General features: G+C 42.2%; 4 protein-coding genes across 4 annotated transcripts; 3 read left to right on the top strand and 1 right to left on the bottom strand.

The window, feature by feature from the left end:
- Window positions 1-2052: 2052 nt before the first annotated feature.
- LOC128264419 (synaptic vesicle glycoprotein 2B) lies at window positions 2053-6050 on the top strand. Its single transcript, XM_052999865.1, is given in 9 exon segments — window positions 2053-2536; window positions 2602-2696; window positions 2699-2779; window positions 3394-3579; window positions 3641-3875; window positions 4094-4386; window positions 4877-5036; window positions 5100-5227; window positions 5298-6050. Coding segments are annotated over 9 exon segments (1677 nt in total). The 5' UTR covers window positions 2053-2093; the 3' UTR covers window positions 5354-6050.
- Window positions 6051-7730: 1680 nt separating this feature from the next.
- LOC128264418 (3-oxoacyl-[acyl-carrier-protein] reductase FabG) lies at window positions 7731-8590 on the top strand. Its single transcript, XM_052999863.1, has one exon. The coding sequence runs from the start codon at window positions 7761-7763 to the stop codon at window positions 8514-8516; it is 756 nt and encodes a 251-aa protein (XP_052855823.1). The 5' UTR covers window positions 7731-7760; the 3' UTR covers window positions 8517-8590.
- Window positions 8591-10732: 2142 nt separating this feature from the next.
- On the top strand, window positions 10733-14875 carry LOC128264414 (RUN domain-containing protein 1). The gene is made up of 3 exons (XM_052999860.1): window positions 10733-12116; window positions 13129-13956; window positions 14686-14875. The coding sequence occupies exons 1-3, from the start codon at window positions 10942-10944 to the stop codon at window positions 14873-14875; spliced, it is 2193 nt and encodes a 730-aa protein (XP_052855820.1). The 5' UTR covers window positions 10733-10941.
- A 130-nt stretch (window positions 14876-15005) lies between these two features.
- LOC128264416 (crossover junction endonuclease MUS81) lies at window positions 15006-16437 on the bottom strand. The gene has a single exon (XM_052999861.1). The coding sequence runs from the start codon at window positions 16312-16314 to the stop codon at window positions 15040-15042; it is 1275 nt and encodes a 424-aa protein (XP_052855821.1). The 5' UTR covers window positions 16315-16437; the 3' UTR covers window positions 15006-15039.
- Between the last annotated feature and the right edge of the window lie 307 nt (window positions 16438-16744).

The following is a 16744-nucleotide window of genomic DNA, read 5'->3' as shown; positions in this document are numbered from 1 at the left end:
TTTAAATACTTCTCTGGCTGGGTAAATACTTGTTTATCTTAATTAAATGCTGTCGAGCATCATGAATGAATTATTCTGTGCAGCTGCAAGACAACCTGAATTTTACAAAATCCCTACAGGAATGTCTCTGGCAAAGGGATTTTAACTTTTAATTCACAAACAAGCCATCTTTGGTACAAAGCATTTCTCGTTACATATTTCAGATGCTAATCACCAGGTAAAAACCATAAAAGAGAAATTGTATTTAAGGTCTATTGGCACTGGTTTTAAGTTCAACTGACTAGGTGGAACAAGTGCAGCCACACTATTGTCAACCTTGAACTGCTTGCTTTCAATACTGCTTGTCTGCTTAAAACTTTTCTGCGAAACTTGCATTATAAATCCAGTATAAGGCATTTGATAAATGTTCTTGGAAATGATTTATCTGACCCACAATTAATCATCACTGTTTAAGATTATTTTGACTCTGTGTTTACCCCAACTAAGCATTAAGCCGAACCAAATAATATAGCGCCTTAAGTCATATTACTCAACATCAAAACGATAATACATACTATGTGTCCTTTAAGTTGCGACTTAAGCTACCCGATGGGGACTAAGCGCCTCCTAATTGCTAGATTTTCCAGATTCTTTCTCTCGAAGCCCGCTTAATTACTATCAAATCCTGATCTATGCCACATGAGACTTCACGAGCCCCCACGGTGCGAGTTTCGGCCAGATTCAGTGCAAACAAATAGCAGCACACGACGAACAGCAAGCCAGACCAAACCAGAGCAGCTCCTAACAAACCAGACCACAGCCTAAGCTTCCTACATGAGTAATCGTAATCCCGAAAAGTTTCGCAGGGGAAACCAACTCATAACCCGTAATCATCGCAATTAGTTTAGCCCGATGATGACGACAACGGTTGCCAAGCCGGCAGATGTAGAATGCAGAATGGAATGGGAAACGGGGAGCCAGCGTAAATCAGAGAAATACTGCCATGTCGTCATAGGAGCAGCTATCAAAACAGGTGCCAAGGCAAACTTGACTAATAGCGACTTTAAAATACCATTCAAAGAGGTTTACTGAATGTTTAACCCCAAGTTTTCATCACAACACAATTAAATGCGATTTAAAATATGTAAATAAGTAGCGGTGTTAAGAGTTCAACATTTATTCAAGTTTAAAGAGTTTTTAAAATATTTATTCTTTTCATTAAAGGTTTTACTGAATATTAATGTATATACCAAGTATTAAAGTATATACCAAATATTATAGTAAATACACAATATTAAAGTTTATACTGAATTTAAAGTATATACTGATGGAGAGCAATTAATTTTATTATAAATATTCCACCTTCCTAGCTTTTATAAACCAAACTTTTAACAAGAAATATATTTAGTGGTATAAAAAACACTCCCTACTTTTAAAACGTTTTCGAACTTCCTAACGAAATGATATACCCAAAAGTGGGCTACATTTAATGGAAACGACAAATCAGTAAACCGAATCACGGTGCAAATAAAACCTCCCATTCGCGTGGACAGTCGCAGCCGGAGTGATCACATATACGACAAGACTGTTGATACTGTTGATGTTGCGGATGATGGGGGAGCCCATAAAACCGCTAAATAAACAGGGAGGCGCTTAATTGTTTTCATGCCTGCCCAAAAACGGTAAGGGGTTGATGGATGAAAAGGTCAACTGGCGAGTCAACTTTTCGGAAAGCAGGTTTTGTAGAAGTCACCTTTTGAAAATGGAGGTTTTGAGGAGGGGTCACCTCCTTAAAATGTGGGTTTTGCGACTACTGGCCAGTAGCTTCTTATGCAGGGTATTTGGAATCTCCAAACTGACTCGTTAGAAAGTTCATTAATAATAATGGTTGAGGAAAAAAACTTCAACTGCTTGCCCAATGGACTCTTTATGTCGCAGGGTAATCCTAAGTCTCTAGATTTTCGCAATCTGCATCAGCATCGCTTGTTTTTTCTCTCGGCCATTGTCAAACAGAAATGATTTGAGGCCCCAGCGCTGACTGAAAGATATAACGTAACCGTCCAACGCCTCAAGTTCAGTTAGCAAAGGCGATCCGAGCACAAAACTTCGCCACAATGAGTGAATCTCGAGAGTCCCGAGAATCGGAAACCAAGTTGCCCAAGATTCCAGAGCAGCAGGAAGATGCAGCGGCGGCGGGGGCGGCGGATTTTGAGACAGCCATTGATTCAGCTGGCTTTGGGATGTTCAACATCCTGCTGCTGGTCGCAGCCGTTCCAGCGGCAATGGGCACCGTCTACGAAACCTCCACCATGTCCTACATCCTGCCCAGCGCCGAGTGTGACCTGAAGTTGAGCCTGCTGGACAAGGGCATCCTGAATGCCATAACGTATGCGGGCATGATCAGTTCGGCGGTGATGTGGGGCTACCTGGCCGACACGAAGGGCAGAAGGAATCTCCTGATCGTGGGCTATGCCGCCGATACGTTTTGTGTGTTGGGCGGGGCCCTCAGTCAAAATCGAATCCAGCTGATGGTCTTTAAGTACTTGGGAGGCTTCTGGTAAGTGGTAGCTAATCTCAATAATGCTATACACATATAATCTCGATGTGTCACACATCACATAGCATGAGTGGTCCCTTCGCCGTGCTAATGGCTTATTTGACGGAACTACATGGACGGCAGCATCGTCAGCGCATCATGATGGTGGTGGGCATTATGTTTCCATTGCCACGCTTACGTTGCCCGGCTTGGCCATGCTGATATTGCCCCAAACGTGGAGCCTCCACATCTGGACTTTGTCGCGTAAGTCAAGTCAAGTCTCCAAAGCGTGTTACTACGTGTTTAATTGTGGAAAGGTCAGCGATAGGCGGAGATAACTGATAAGTGATAGCAGCTGATGATGCGGAAGGCCCCTTCCCAAATGGTAGCAATCAGTCAGACGATACTTTAACTCCACGCGCCGTTCAAGTTATTATAGCTATCTAAATATATGAGGCTTTAATGATTTAGATCAAGTGAATTAGCCAGGTAGCAATAAAATTAAAAAACAAACGATAAGTTTGACAAAAGCCAAAACACTTTATGACATAGATCAAGTTGATAAAGTAGAGAAAGTTGGTGTATACAAATAATAAAGTTACCAAACAAGTGTTCCAGACACCAAAGCCAGCATTAATGATTTTCTGTTTACTGATTTTCTGGTTATTTAAAGATTAAATTTAAAAAAAAAAACAAAAAAAAGGAATACCTCAGACAATTAAGCAAATCAAAAGGAACTAAGTACGGACATTTTGGTATTTCAAATATTAATTATTAAAAAATAAATAAAAAAAAATATATAATAAAAAACCAAGGCAAAAAAGCAAATGAGAACAAGATTTAAGAAACTGATCAAATAACCTAATTTTTGTTTTCAGTGACATCATGGCAAATTTTCGTTGCCATCACAGCATTACCCAGTCTCCTGAGCTTTGTGCTATTCTTTTTCTTTCCCGAGAGCCCAAAGTTTCTCATGTCCAAGGGACGCAACCAGGAGGCCATGGATGCCTTCAAATTCATTTACCATCTTAACTCGCGAAAGCCCAAGGACTCGTTTCCAGTATGTAAAAAGTGTTTAGCCTTGATGAAATAACTAATCCCGAATCAAAAAAAACTACCTAACAGATAAAATGCTGGCCAATGAAGTAATCGTTCCAGTGAAAAAACACAAGGAGGGAAAGAGTGTGCCCACAGAAATCAAACTGCCAATCGAAAGTGCTGAGGCCCAGGATCCAGAGAGTCAGGATTCTAAGAAGAGCTCCCTGCGATCGGGTTTCACCCAGCTCCGTCCACTTTTCACTAAACCCTACTTGGGCCTATCTCTTTGGGTGTACTTGCTCAATTTCTGCGTGCTGTTGGGGTGAGTTAAACCTCAATAATTGAAATTTAATTTAATCATATCGTGATGATAAGTGAATAATGTGAAAACAATTTTCTTGAAATAATCGTTTTGACATTTTCAATATTTCATATTCGGTCCAAAATAAATGAAAAATCATTAAATTGGTCATCTTGTTATATTAAATATAATTCTATACAATGCATACAAGTTAGTTGTTAAATAATCTCCCCTTTTAGACAAAACACTATGCGGTTGTGGCTGCCACAACTATTTGCTTCGATCAACGAGTACGAACTGTTGATGGACGGAAAGTCGGAGTCGACAAGCATATGCAGTATTCTGGAGTACAGTGTAAATCGTACCCAAAACCAACTGGAGGCAGCCACTCGAAATGATCCCGATGTCGAGTGCCATGTGAATATCACCGCCTCCACATACACTAACAATCTGATCGTGGCTGGTGCTGGATTTGTGGCATATATGCTGGCTGGATTCTTAGTTAACCTTGTTGGCGTCAAGCGTATCATGAGTAAGTATTTTAGTTTCATTTTAGAGCTCATAACTTGACCCATTGGTATCCGGTTTTAAAGAAGCCTACCTTTATACAGTGTTGGCTAGGTACACCCCTTACTTGTACCTAGGTACAATTTATTGGCACCTTTACCTTACGTAATTTAAAAATATTAGAATACCTTTTACCTGACTTAGGTAAAGATTTTTATTTATATTAAAAACGTGCTATGTTAGGTATCTAGGTAATATAATAGTTGAATACTATAAACTTTTAATAGACAAGACTTAATTGCGAAGACCTACTGACCTCAAAATGATTAAATTAAAATAAAAAAAAATTAATTAAAACGTGTATTTTTTACCTTTTTTGTACCTTTTACCTAACCTAGATCCTAAAAACTAATACCTTTGCCAACACTGTTTTTATATGTACTAAATCGAAGTATTCCAAAACGATCAAAGAAAAGATTTAATATGCCTTTTATACTTATTATTTGAAATTTTAGCCATGGGACTCTTCATTGCCGGCTGCTGTTCCATTATGATGTACTGGTCCAACTCAGCGATATCCACAGTGGCGATTGCTTCGCTTTTTGTGACCATGGGCAGCATATCGGCCACTTCGGTGATCAGTGCCTCAGTAAATCTCTTTCCCACTTCGCTCAGGTAAGTTGTTTTGTACGATTTCGTAATTTATATTTCCTATTGGTTAATATTAAATCCATTTAGGACAATGATTGTCTCGTTGGAAATGATGTTCGGTCGTCTGGGTTCGCTGTTGGGCAACATTTTCTTCCCGGCACTGATGGGATTGGGCTGTGTGCCCCCGTTCTTGATGATCAGTTCGTTTATGCTGGGTAAGTTGCTTAAATGAAATGTTTTTGCCATGCTGATTCCTAATCGTTCATCGCTTTTTTTTCTTTTCAGCTGGCTGCCTGATGGCCGCCTTTTTGCCGCTAAAAAATAAGGCTGCTTTGAAGTGAGCTGCCGTAACTACATAGTTTCAAACTCAGATTTCATTCCACTGCACTGTACATAGTATTCAACTTAGTTCTTAGCTTAGTTTTTCGTGTTCGCATTTATTACACTCTTGTTCTGATTACATATTAATTTAAACCTTTTTTTTTATTATTGTTTACTAATTAAAGCAATAACAAGCTGAATTTTAAGGTCATTGCTGAAGCAATTCAAGCTTCGATTGCCTTTCTTTTCCTGTTTTTTTTGTTTGTTGTGTCCTTTTAGCCTTGGCTTAATTAAAAGTTAATTTATTTTAGATTGAAAGTTTATAGGATTAAGTAATTTGTATGCAATTTCGTTTCGCTTGTCAATTACATGAATTTCTCTCCATCAATTTCCATAAACCGCTGGCACTTATCAATGCATCCTTGAGTTGGTTGCTAGTGGGGACAGCTGGCTGTGATTCCTAATTCCTGTTTTCTGCTCTGCTCTCTGATGTCCTGCCACTAAGTTGGCGTTTAAAGTGAGTGCACAAGAAGTCAAGCAGGAAATGCAGGCGGGGCTCGGAGAAATTGACAGCCCGGAATTATCACGCTTGCAAGTATAACATTGTGAAATTCCGCCCCGGACAAATTGAGTTTAGATCCAAGGACTCGAGGCTGGAGTATCCCCTCGTTCAGCGGTGGTGAAAATGAAGACACAAACACTTGGCCCCCTTGTATTCGACAGTGTTATTGATTAAAATCTTTAAATAAATCATGCTTCGTAAACACAAATCCTTTTCATCTTAAATTCAAGAATTTAAAACACTTAAAAGCAACAAACAGCACTTTGATGCAAATGATAGGCACGAAAATAGGATTTAGGGAATAATATAAATTTGCTTTGCCACTGGGCCTGCTGCATTGCTTTGCCATTTTAATTAATTAATCCACTCAGTCATAGATTTTGAGTAATTGGCGAACCAGAGAGAATCGCTTAACAAGGAAAACGATTAGTGCCAAAAACACCAGTCCAACTTAAGGGCCAAAATTCCTCTATACTATATACATTTACAGTGCGACTTCTTCTTCCATGGAAACGGAAACGAAAATGCCGCGCTAAGTCAACCAAGTCTTTAAGTTGAAATAAATTAAGTGGTTTGTGCTATCCTGGACATCTCAAATGGCCATTTTGCCATTTATCTGCGGACACATAATGGAGGTTTGAGTTACTGAACTTCTACTGTACCATAATCGCTCCCAATGTCCTCCAGCTGGAGACCCCGAGACCCCGAGAGCTGAGAGCCTTATCTTCGCTTGAAGGCGTTGATATACGAGCGTGCACTCAACCTAAATGGAAATGCTAATTATCTGACAACGGCGCCGTTCGCTAAACTTGAAGTTTCAACGTTTGGAGGCTCGACTTCCAGCGATATGGGTAGAATGATTTCACAAATGCTTGAAATCAGAGACAAGAACAAGCCACGACGGAAAGTTTTAATTAAAAACTTTCGGCTCCTCGGTGACTTTTAAAACCCCAAGTCGGAGGCGGCTGCTAATGTGATGCTAGAGCATCGATAAAGACCCTCGCAGACCCGAGGTGAACCTCTACAGGTTGTTTTTCCGGAGAGCAACGGACAACCAACGTCACGCTCACACTGCTAGAAAATAAATGTATAAAAATATCCAAATATCTTCAGCACTTCAAAGCTTAATGTTGAATTTTCCTCATCTTAGCTCTGAGGAAACTATAAATCTGGCATCAAAATCAGCATTTATAATCTTGTTTACTTCATTTGAGCAACATGACGCGATATTGAGTGAAATAAAAGAGAGAATTGAACACTTTTAAAATTGTATTGTAGGACCAAAAACTTAAAAATAGCTAAAATACAAATGAACCAGACTATTAGGTTAATTAACCCACAATTTCAAAAAGTTATAACACAATCCAAAATCAAATATAAATTGATAAAGTTATAGATTTTTTTTAAGTATTTAAAAACATTTTAACTAATAATCCACAATTTAGAGAGTTTTCTATTTTTATGTATTTTTATTCAGAACTTAATCAAGACCAAATCAAATTTAAATGGATAAAGTGTACAGATGGATTTTTGAAGCGTTTCAAAAATTCATATTATGAGTATGTCACTTCGAAATCAATAATTCAAATGGGTAAAGTTATTTATGTATTTTTTAAGCATTTTAATAATTCATAATATCAAATTTTACGGCATCTTGAAAATCAACAATAAATCTCTTTAAAAATAAAACAAACAAACAAATCATGCTCTTAATAAAACGCACTCTCTCTAACGTGTGAAATTTCCATTTTTTTTTTCCGGTAATCACAGATAACACATTATTTTTTCCCGAAATGCGGGTGTAATCTTATCGGTGCGTCCATAAATACCAGCTGCGGAGGGGAACCGACCACCAGTCGTTCAAGATGAGTCTCAGCAACAAGGTGGTGATCGTGACGGGAGCCAGCAGCGGCATTGGAGCCGCCATTGCCCAGGTATTGGCCCGAGAAGGTGCCACTTTGGCGCTGGTGGGCCGCAATGTGGCCAATCTGGAGGCCACGAAGAATAACTTGAAGGGCACGCAGGCGGAGATTGTGGTGGCCGATGTGACCAAGGACGCGGAGGCGATCGTCCAGCAGACATTGGCCAAGTTCGGACGCATCGATGTGCTGGTGAACAATGCCGGCATCCTGGGCAAAGGTGGCCTCATCGATCTGGACATCTCGGAGTTCGATTCGGTGCTGAATACCAATCTGCGTGGTGTCATTCTGCTAACGAAGGCGGTGCTGCCGCATCTCCTCAAGACCAAGGGAGCCGTGGTCAATGTGAGCAGCTGTGCGGGCATTCGTCCATTTGCCGGTGCTTTGAGTTATGGCGTCTCGAAGGCGGCCCTCGATCAGTTCACCAAAATAGTGGCCCTCGAAATGGCACCGCAGGGTGTGCGTGTGAACTCGGTGAATCCCGGCTTTGTGGTTACCAATATCCACAAGAGCATCGGCATCGTCGACGAGGAGTATAATGGCGTGCTCCAGCGGGCCATCCAATCGCATCCCATGGGCCGTGTGGGCGATGTCACCGAAGTCGCCGAGGCCGTGGCCTTTTTGGCCAGCTCCAAGGCCAGTTTCACCACCGGAGCACTGTTTCCCATCGATGGTGGCAAGCACAATCTGACGCCTCGATAAAATTCTTTACTACATTACTTTCCATCACTTATAAATATTTTTTTTTATAATAAATAAGTTGTAACCACTCTAAAGCGTTTGTGATTTACACCAATGGGTACGGAAACTTAAGAAGTTAAAAAGGTTTTAAGTATTTCAAATGAAAAAGCATAATAAGAGACATACACTTAACAGCAATGTCTTTAAATACTTTAAGCATTATCATTTGACTGCCTTTCTTTGGAATGACAACAATATCTGTTTGCACTCATATTTACTACAAAGAAATCAACATCAACATTTGCCACAAGAATAGACTAAAAACAATCTTCTATTTTCTTGTTTTAAGATTTTACAGCCTCGTCTTCATAATACCTTGCTAATTGATATCGTTTTTCTTATATTCCTTTAAAGTATGACCCCAAATACATATTTACACAATTTTGTACTTTTATTTTCTATTAAAGGCAATCTGCTTATACTTGTTTTCTAAGATTTTACAGCCTCACCTTATTGTCCTACTAATGGTTACAACATTTTTTAAAGCCTTAGTTATATTATATATAACAAAGTAAATGCAATAAAGCTTTTTAAAGAACTTACGTGTTTATTGCTTAAAAAAGTAATAATAAAGCACCATTTCAAAATGGGTCTTATTTTTTTGTAAACACAAGTTGCATTTCTATAAAGCATGCACATTTACATTTGTTCCTATTAAAGAGACAGAATTTAGGTGTTTATTTCTTAAAAAAGTAATAATAAAACACCTTTTAAACTGTCGCCTTAATTGATAAGATGTTTTTTTTTGTTCTTTGAGTGCCTGATTCGGCTTGTTTTGCGGGGTGACCCCAAAATGACCGCCATGGTTGCTGTGTCAGACACTTGACAGACTTATCGGTCCCATCATCAGCCGGTAGTTGATAAGGTGCCTTGTCAGCGCCAGGGGAACCAGACCGCAGAGCTGTTTGCTGCGGTTTAATCTCCGCCAGCTTCTTATCAGGAAGCACTCGTTGATGGCAGGGGATTTCACTTTATATTTTTGGAGGTGTGCAGGGTGTTTTCCCCGCTGCGGTCAACGTTTCATACGCTTTTAATGTAGGTCATAATTGTCATTGATTCATGAGTCCCCGCCCTTTGAGTTGAGTGGGAAATTCGGTACTTTCGGACAACTTTGGGACGAGCTTTAAGGGGAGTGGTGAGAAGCTGTTGAGCTTAGCTGAGACTAAGCTTTTAAGCTCCCACAAAGCTCGGTGTCCAAGTTAAGAACAAAGTTTTGTATAAATTTAAATAGGGCAGGACCCAACTTAAGTTCATGTGACTTTATCGTTGGCCCAAAGCGACATTAAACTTATATGATATATGTATACGTTATATCCCTTATAGTTAACGCTTTAAAAAAGCTTTTAAACCATTCTCAAAAGCTTAAGTAACGCACTATCTTCTAGAAAAAGGTCTCCCAAGTCAAGAAAAAAGTTTTTTTAAATAAAACAAGGCGGAAACTAACCAAACTCATTACCCTTATAGTTGTTGCTTAAAATAAGGAAGACAACACTTCTGAAATCCTGTTACTAGAATCCCTAAAAAGAAAGATTATAACTTTAAAGTATATAACTGACCATTGAAAAAGAAAAGAAGTCCATATAAAATACTAATTATGAGATGATTTTGCAGAAAGGTAAACAATATTTAAGATTTTTTAAAATATCAACAAATTACACTTATTTATCATTATTAAAAAAAAGACTTTTTATACATACGCAGAAATCTAGAAATATAAAGATTAGAGATTTGAGTTCTAAAATATGAAAACTTAAAGAAGAGAAGCTTTTTTTTAGGGTCGTTGTCTGAAGGCTTGCGATGATGTCAAAGCTTTAAATTTATCGGGCCTAAATATTTTCTATTAAACCACAAAAATTAAGAACCCAGTGTCTGGCGAATTTAAAAAAGTCAACCCGTTTCACATGAATGTCAAATATGAAAACTTAAAGAAGAAAAGCCTTTTTTAAGGACAATTTCTAAAGGTTTCAAAAGATAAAAGCCCTTAAAATCTATTCCTTTGAACCCAAACCCAGAATTTCAAAAGGAAAACCCTAAATGTTAGAATGCTATGAAAGTATGAAAGCTTTTGCAAGCATTTAGGATAACAACCCATAGTGAAGCTCATCGAAAGCAACTTAAAGCTACAATTTCCACCCCTGAATGCAAAACCTCGGGAGAAAATGGCAGTGCGTCAGAAACCTTGGCAGCGCGCTCATCGTCTTTCAACGAACATACATTCCGTTGGTACCCAAAACTTTCTCGAAAGAGAGAGCAGAGGAGCTGGGCCAGCTGGCACAGAAAGCGGAACACAAGCCAGCGATTGATTTTTCTCGAGAGCATTTGAAAACACGGAAAAAAGCGGAGGGCAAAATAAAACAAGCCAATACCCCTGGTGCAGTGGTTCCATATGGAAATGAAAATGTCGGAGTTGCAGGATGCCCACGAGCCCAAGGATTCGTCCGAAGGCCAGCAGCTGCCAGCTGGTGCTGTTTCTCCAGAAGATGAGGAGGATGAGCAGGAGGAGCAGGAGGAGGAAGTGGAAGTGGAGGTCGAGCAGGAACAGGAGCAGCAGGAGCTACTGAGCGAACGCTGGTCTCCCTTGGGTGCCAACTACGATGATGCGAATAGCGCCAGTTCGGGAGTGGATTGCGAACTGATGGAGCCGGGAAACGGGGAAAAGTCCGAAACTGGCAGCGAACTGGCTCGTCTGCGAAGCATCGAGGAGGAGCAGGAGCTGCTCACCAGCTCGCTGCTGGCCCTGACCTCCCACTTCGCCCACGTCCAGCTGCGGGTTCGCCAGATTGTGGAGGCGCCAACGGAGGAGCGGGATCAGCTGCTGCGCGACCTCGAGGACTTTGCCTTCCAGGGCATTCCGGACGCAGTGCAGCCCAAGGAATCCAAGGAGGCGGAGGCTGGCACCCACGATAGCCAGCTGATTAAGCAACTGAAATCTCAGCTCACGGAACTCGAACAGATTGCCTACGAAGCTGGAGAGCCCGGCATTCTGCCGCAGCATGTAATGCTCGAGAAGCAGAAGTTCATTCTGGACGAGCTGCGCTCAAAGCTCAATCTGCAGGTGGAGCAGCACGAGCTGCCGGCCCTGAGCACGGAACAGCTGAGGCACCAAGTCGACAATGCCATTGGCGAGTTTGTGGGTCCGCTCAAGATGAAGGAGCAATTGGTGGCCCAGCTGAAGACGCAGATCACCGACCTGGAGCGCTTCATAGCCTTCCTGCAGTGCGATGCGGTCGAGGGATCCGTCGGTGATCGATTGAAGCTCCTCTCCGGGGCCTACAATAGCTATGCAGCCAAACAGACGGCACGCAGTTCGCAGGCAGCTGCGATTTCTGCCCCCGTAGCCATGGCCAACACTCCAGCTCCGCAGCCTTCGTCGCAGTCCGGAGGACCGCGTTCCCACAACCACTCCCCGAACGAGAGCCTGCACAGCAAGGCACACGGTTTGCTGGACAAGGCCTCGATCCTCATGCAGATGTTCGCCAGCACGCATCTGGCGAAGCCACGCAGCCACGACGAATTCCAGCAGAACTTGCTGAAGAAGACGCACAAGGGCAACCACTGGGGGTAAGGTCAACTTATACCCTTGCAGAGGATATTATAATTGTAGTAATTGTGCTCAAAAGAGCATTCCAATACAGTAGAGTAGAGGAAGGGCCAACAGCAAATTAAATTTGAATTAGCGATGAAGAAAAAACTTAATTTTAATATTGTTGACTTCCCTCGATCTTAAAAGGTAAAAACCAATTTCATTTGGATTAGGCTTGGTATTCGGGCTACCAAAATTGCTCCCAAAACCAAAAAAAAAAGCATATAAAAAAAAGGGCCAACATTTTTGTAACGTTTTTTAAATGAAGTTTTTTTTTTTGCCTTAGCGATGAAAAAAAAAAGCTCAATTTAATTTTTGGTACTCGGTCTTATTAGCGTCATAAAGAGAAGGGTCGAGATAAAGCCATGTCTATCCCTCCGTCTGTTCGTTAAAAAGCAAACTAGTCTTTTTCCACTACAGGAATCACATAGAAACAATCGGAAAAACAACTTAAAAAAATTGTTTTTAACTTTTTTTAAAAATAAAGACAAAAATATAATGATTTAAGAGTTACACATTTAAATTTTTTAAAGTAAGAAAAGTAAATTGAAAAACAGCAAAGTTATAACATTTCCCCTCTGTTCCAATGGAAGCTTAATTATATATGCATCTGATACGGCTTGTTACTTCCTGCAATAGAAATACAGATTTTGGGAATTTATCAAGCAGATAACTCCAAAACTGTTTAACTGACTAGTTTGTTTAGAAACGGACAGCCGGACAGACGAATATGAACATTTGACATTGAAATACAGAAAACAAATGCCTTTGCAGTTTTGGTTTACCATCTGTTAAAGTTTTGATCAAGTTTAGAACAGACAAATGTCTAGTGGCTTTCGGTCATTTGAAAATTAAAAAGCAAGTTGCTCAGAGTTGAGAAGTTTGGGTTAGTGTCCTTAATTATTTAATATATAATGGTTAGATATATTCAATTCCACCACCACATCAGCAATGAAAACCAACCTGACATTGATATTTCACCCATTTTAGGGATCTGCGTGCCCAGCTGGAGGTAGACATTCAGGAGGTGGCCGCACTGGCCGCCACTTTGAGCTGCGATCGCGAGAAGTTGGCCAATATCAAGCGGGCCCTGCGTCAGCAGCAGGCGGAGTCCACCTCCTCCTCCTCGGCAGCTGGTCATCCGGTGGTGATCAATTCGCAGAATGGAGCGCTGACCACCATGCCGCCTCGTTGCCGGCGAGCAGTGCCAACTGGCCACGAGCTGGCTCCGTATGCGTCTGGCGGAGCCATATCCTCCGACTCCGACGAGGACATCAGCTACTCCAACTTCGAGTGGGAGAAGGAGCCGGGGGGCAAGAGCCGCCGGATGGCGCACATGCGCGGCGACTCGATAGCCACCATTGGCCGCGAATTGACGACGGTGGTGCGTAAGAACTTTGCCCGCACGTTGCAGCAGCTAATCCAACATGGTCTGCGCATCCCAGCCGAATCGGCTGCCTCCAGTTTGATGGTGCCCTTCATGAGGTGTCTGCATCCTGGCTCCCAATCTCCGCTGATCGCCACGACGGCAGGTGGTGGTGGCGGAGATTCGCGATCGCAGCAGTTGCTCGGCCTGGGCAGGGCCATGCATGCCTGGGAATTGGTGATGGCCTACTATCGATTGAAGCACGGCGAGGAGTACAACAACACGCCAGCGCGTAAGTTGTCGCAGAGCTTTCAGCTGGACATCGTGGACGCCCAGGCGGTGACCGCCAAACAGAGTTTGCTCAGCGCCGTGGGCATGATTTTGGCCATGCACCGGCCCTACAAGCGGAGCAACAACGCCCACTTCAAGGCCTTCGTCTGCGCCGGGCTCAAGTGAGTAATATGAGTTGTCCACGAAGGCTGGGAAATCAAAACAGAGTTAGTCACAAGGTCTTCTATTACAAAACTGTGCAATTATATAGGTGCATAAATATATAATTACACAGTTTCGGTATTTACCCATATTCTCGAGAAACCACAACACAGTTTCAAAATATTTCAAGTTTAGAAGTCTTTAAAGTATGAATGGCAGGCCCTAAACTATGCAATACTTTATTTATTTAAAATTTTTTTATAAAAAGCATAATTTCAGGCATTACCCATATTCACATTTAAAGTGCAATCGGTTTTTAATAAAGTCTTCATCAGTAAAATGTTTATAGTTATAGTTAAACTTTTTAAACAAAATTTCCAAAAATTTTAGTATTATAAATTCCAGTTTCGAAGTATATATATACATTACTTTACTAAAATTAACAGTTTTTTTAAAATTCTTAATTCAATATTATTTAAATATATATAACATATTTATACGGCCAACTTTTTACCCAAAATTTAAAAGGTTTTTAAATAATGTGAATTGATATGGCGAATCTTAGGCCCAAAAACATTTAATGTAAATAAATATTTAAGAAACAACAGTCTGAATTCTCCTTTCCAATATTTATGTGTAATGTATATCTTGTATTCGTAAGCTTTAAAGCAGAAGAGGTAGACTTTAACCCTTATGATCTTGTGGTCTTACTTCTTTCATTCAAACCGCCTTTTTCTTTTCGCAAACAGCTCGCGTCTTTTGGTGGAGTGGCTGAACTTGATCCTCAGCTGCCACGAGCTGGTGGACACGTACTACTCGGCCAACAGCTATGTGGCCCGCACGGGATTCCGGGACTCGTTGCGCTCCATCGACGCTCTATCCCGATTCGACTTCGACCTGCCGGTGGACCTGGCCATCCGGCATTTCCGCAACATCTAGGCGGCTGACTTGTACATTATTGGCTTAGACTAGATCACACTATTCAATGTCAATGTCCAACGGGGGAACCTTAGTCCAAATCGTATGCTCTCTCTCTCTCTCACACTTAATGTATAAACCTGTGTATATAACTTTAGATATGTCCATTAAATCAATTGCTAATTCTAACGAAAGTGCGTGGTGTAGAATTCGTGCAGGCACTGGCTTGGCTTCTCGCCCAGCGGACGTTCCAGTGGACCGCAGGGGATCCTCGCGAGGAGCAAGCCGGCCTGTTTGGCATCTGGACACTCCGCGTAGGCGTCCAGCAGGCAGCGCGGCGTAGGATATCGCTCCACAATTGACATAGCCCGGTCGAGGGAGAGGGAATGCAGCTGCAGCAGCTGTTGTACAAAGACCTCGCGCACTGTGAGCTGCGCATTCTTGGCGGAATCCTCGTAAAGGGCACGGAATTTGAGCAATCCCAGGCGAGAATCGGTGAGCACGCAAATGGATTTGTCCAGTGTCCCGCGCTGCACGCTGTACAGCCGCTTGCTGGCGAAGATCTGACCCAGGGAACGACTCATCGCAGCCAAATAGCTCATGGATCGATAGTGATTCTCGGTGCGCACCACCTGGACACCAGTTTGGATCCGGGCATTGGCCAGAGCCTGCTGCAGGGAGTCCAGTGGCAGGCCCAGCTGCTCATTGTCCCCATAGTCCTCCACCAGGTAGATGATGTTCTCCAGCCCGCTCTGCTGCAGCCGGTGCTTTTGTTCGTGAAAGCGACCATCGCGTATACTTGAGGCCAGGTCGTCCATGCGCTTGCGTTCCACGATGTAAGGCAGAACCAGTTCATTGCCCTGTGCATCCTGGGCTATCCAAAGGAAGTCGCCGATGGTGAGACGACGCACCTCATGGCGGGCCCCCAGGGATTCCAGGTAGCTGCGCGTTTGGTCCAGAACCCGCTTGTTTTTGCCACTTGTCTCCTGGGTGTCCACCAGAAGCAGCAATTGGAATCCACCCGGTTGCATCTCAACAACGCGTTCCCGCTCCTCCAGGGCTGCCTGCTCCAGCAGCTCCTTTTTCGTGGGCTTTCGGGGTTTCGGCTTTTTGTCCTGGCGTTTCTGGTGCTCCTGCACCTGGCGGATCACTTGCTGCACCTGCTGCTCGTAGTGCTCCTGCACCACAGGCGCCTCCTCGCGGGCCACCAATTGCAAGCCCCGGTGCTGGCGCAACTCCTCGTCGATCAGTTGGCAAAGGGTGCCTCCAAATCCGCGCAGAATCGAGCAATCCCGTCCACTGGATAAGGGCAATGGGTAACTTTTCAGGGCCTCCAGTGCCTGGCGCAATTTGAACTGCGACTTTTGCTGCCGCCGCTCCGCTTCCCGCAGCCAGCGTTCCAGCCAGCGGGTGAACAACGGATTGGGCTCCCGCAGGCGCACTTCCAGACGCGTTTCCATCCTTATTTTAACACTTATTTAATTAATTAACAAAATTCACAACTTAAAGAAACATTCGCGCGTCTAATTGGGGTTTTGATCTGGCAATGCCGATTTAATGCGCGTCTAATTGGGTTTTTTGATCTGGCAACACTGGTCACTGTTGGTGGAACGATAATCAACTATCGATTGCTAGTAGTCGGTTGTAAGTAATTGCGCCATTCAAAATATGCGGAAGAATCTCAACTTTTGTGACTTTTTAACTATTTTGTGTAATTATGTTTACACATAAAAGATTAAAGGACCTAAGAACCTCAAAAAATGATTCAATAACGCTTATAATAAATAAAAATATATTTAAGAGCAAATAGTTGTTGTTTTAATTTATTGTTGAACAAAATAACTGATTATTTTATAAAATTATTTGTATATATATTGATAAAAAGTGAAG

The sequence above is a fragment of the Drosophila gunungcola genome, unplaced genomic scaffold, assembly GCF_025200985.1.
Source record: "Drosophila gunungcola strain Sukarami unplaced genomic scaffold, Dgunungcola_SK_2 000070F, whole genome shotgun sequence".
Lineage (NCBI taxonomy): Eukaryota > Metazoa > Arthropoda > Insecta > Diptera > Drosophilidae > Drosophila > Drosophila gunungcola.
The sequence above is the reverse complement of the archived record's forward strand: the minus strand, read 5'-3'. Positions and strand labels throughout refer to the sequence as shown.

Bases quoted from the DNA above. Each gene is read 5' to 3' on its own strand.
- LOC128264418 (XM_052999863.1), top strand. From the start codon at position 7,761: ATGAGTCTCAGCAACAAGGTGGTGATCGTGACGGGAGCCAGCAGCGGC.
- LOC128264414 (XM_052999860.1), top strand. From the start codon at position 10,942: ATGGAAATGAAAATGTCGGAGTTGCAGGATGCCCACGAGCCCAAGGAT. The intron at 12,117-13,128 runs GTAAGGTCAACT...CACCCATTTTAG, and splicing joins CACAAGGGCAACCACTGGGG to GGATCTGCGTGCCCAGCTGG. The intron at 13,957-14,685 runs GTGAGTAATATG...TTTCGCAAACAG, and splicing joins TTCGTCTGCGCCGGGCTCAA to CTCGCGTCTTTTGGTGGAGT.
- LOC128264416 (XM_052999861.1), bottom strand. From the start codon at position 16,314: ATGGAAACGCGTCTGGAAGTGCGCCTGCGGGAGCCCAATCCGTTGTTC.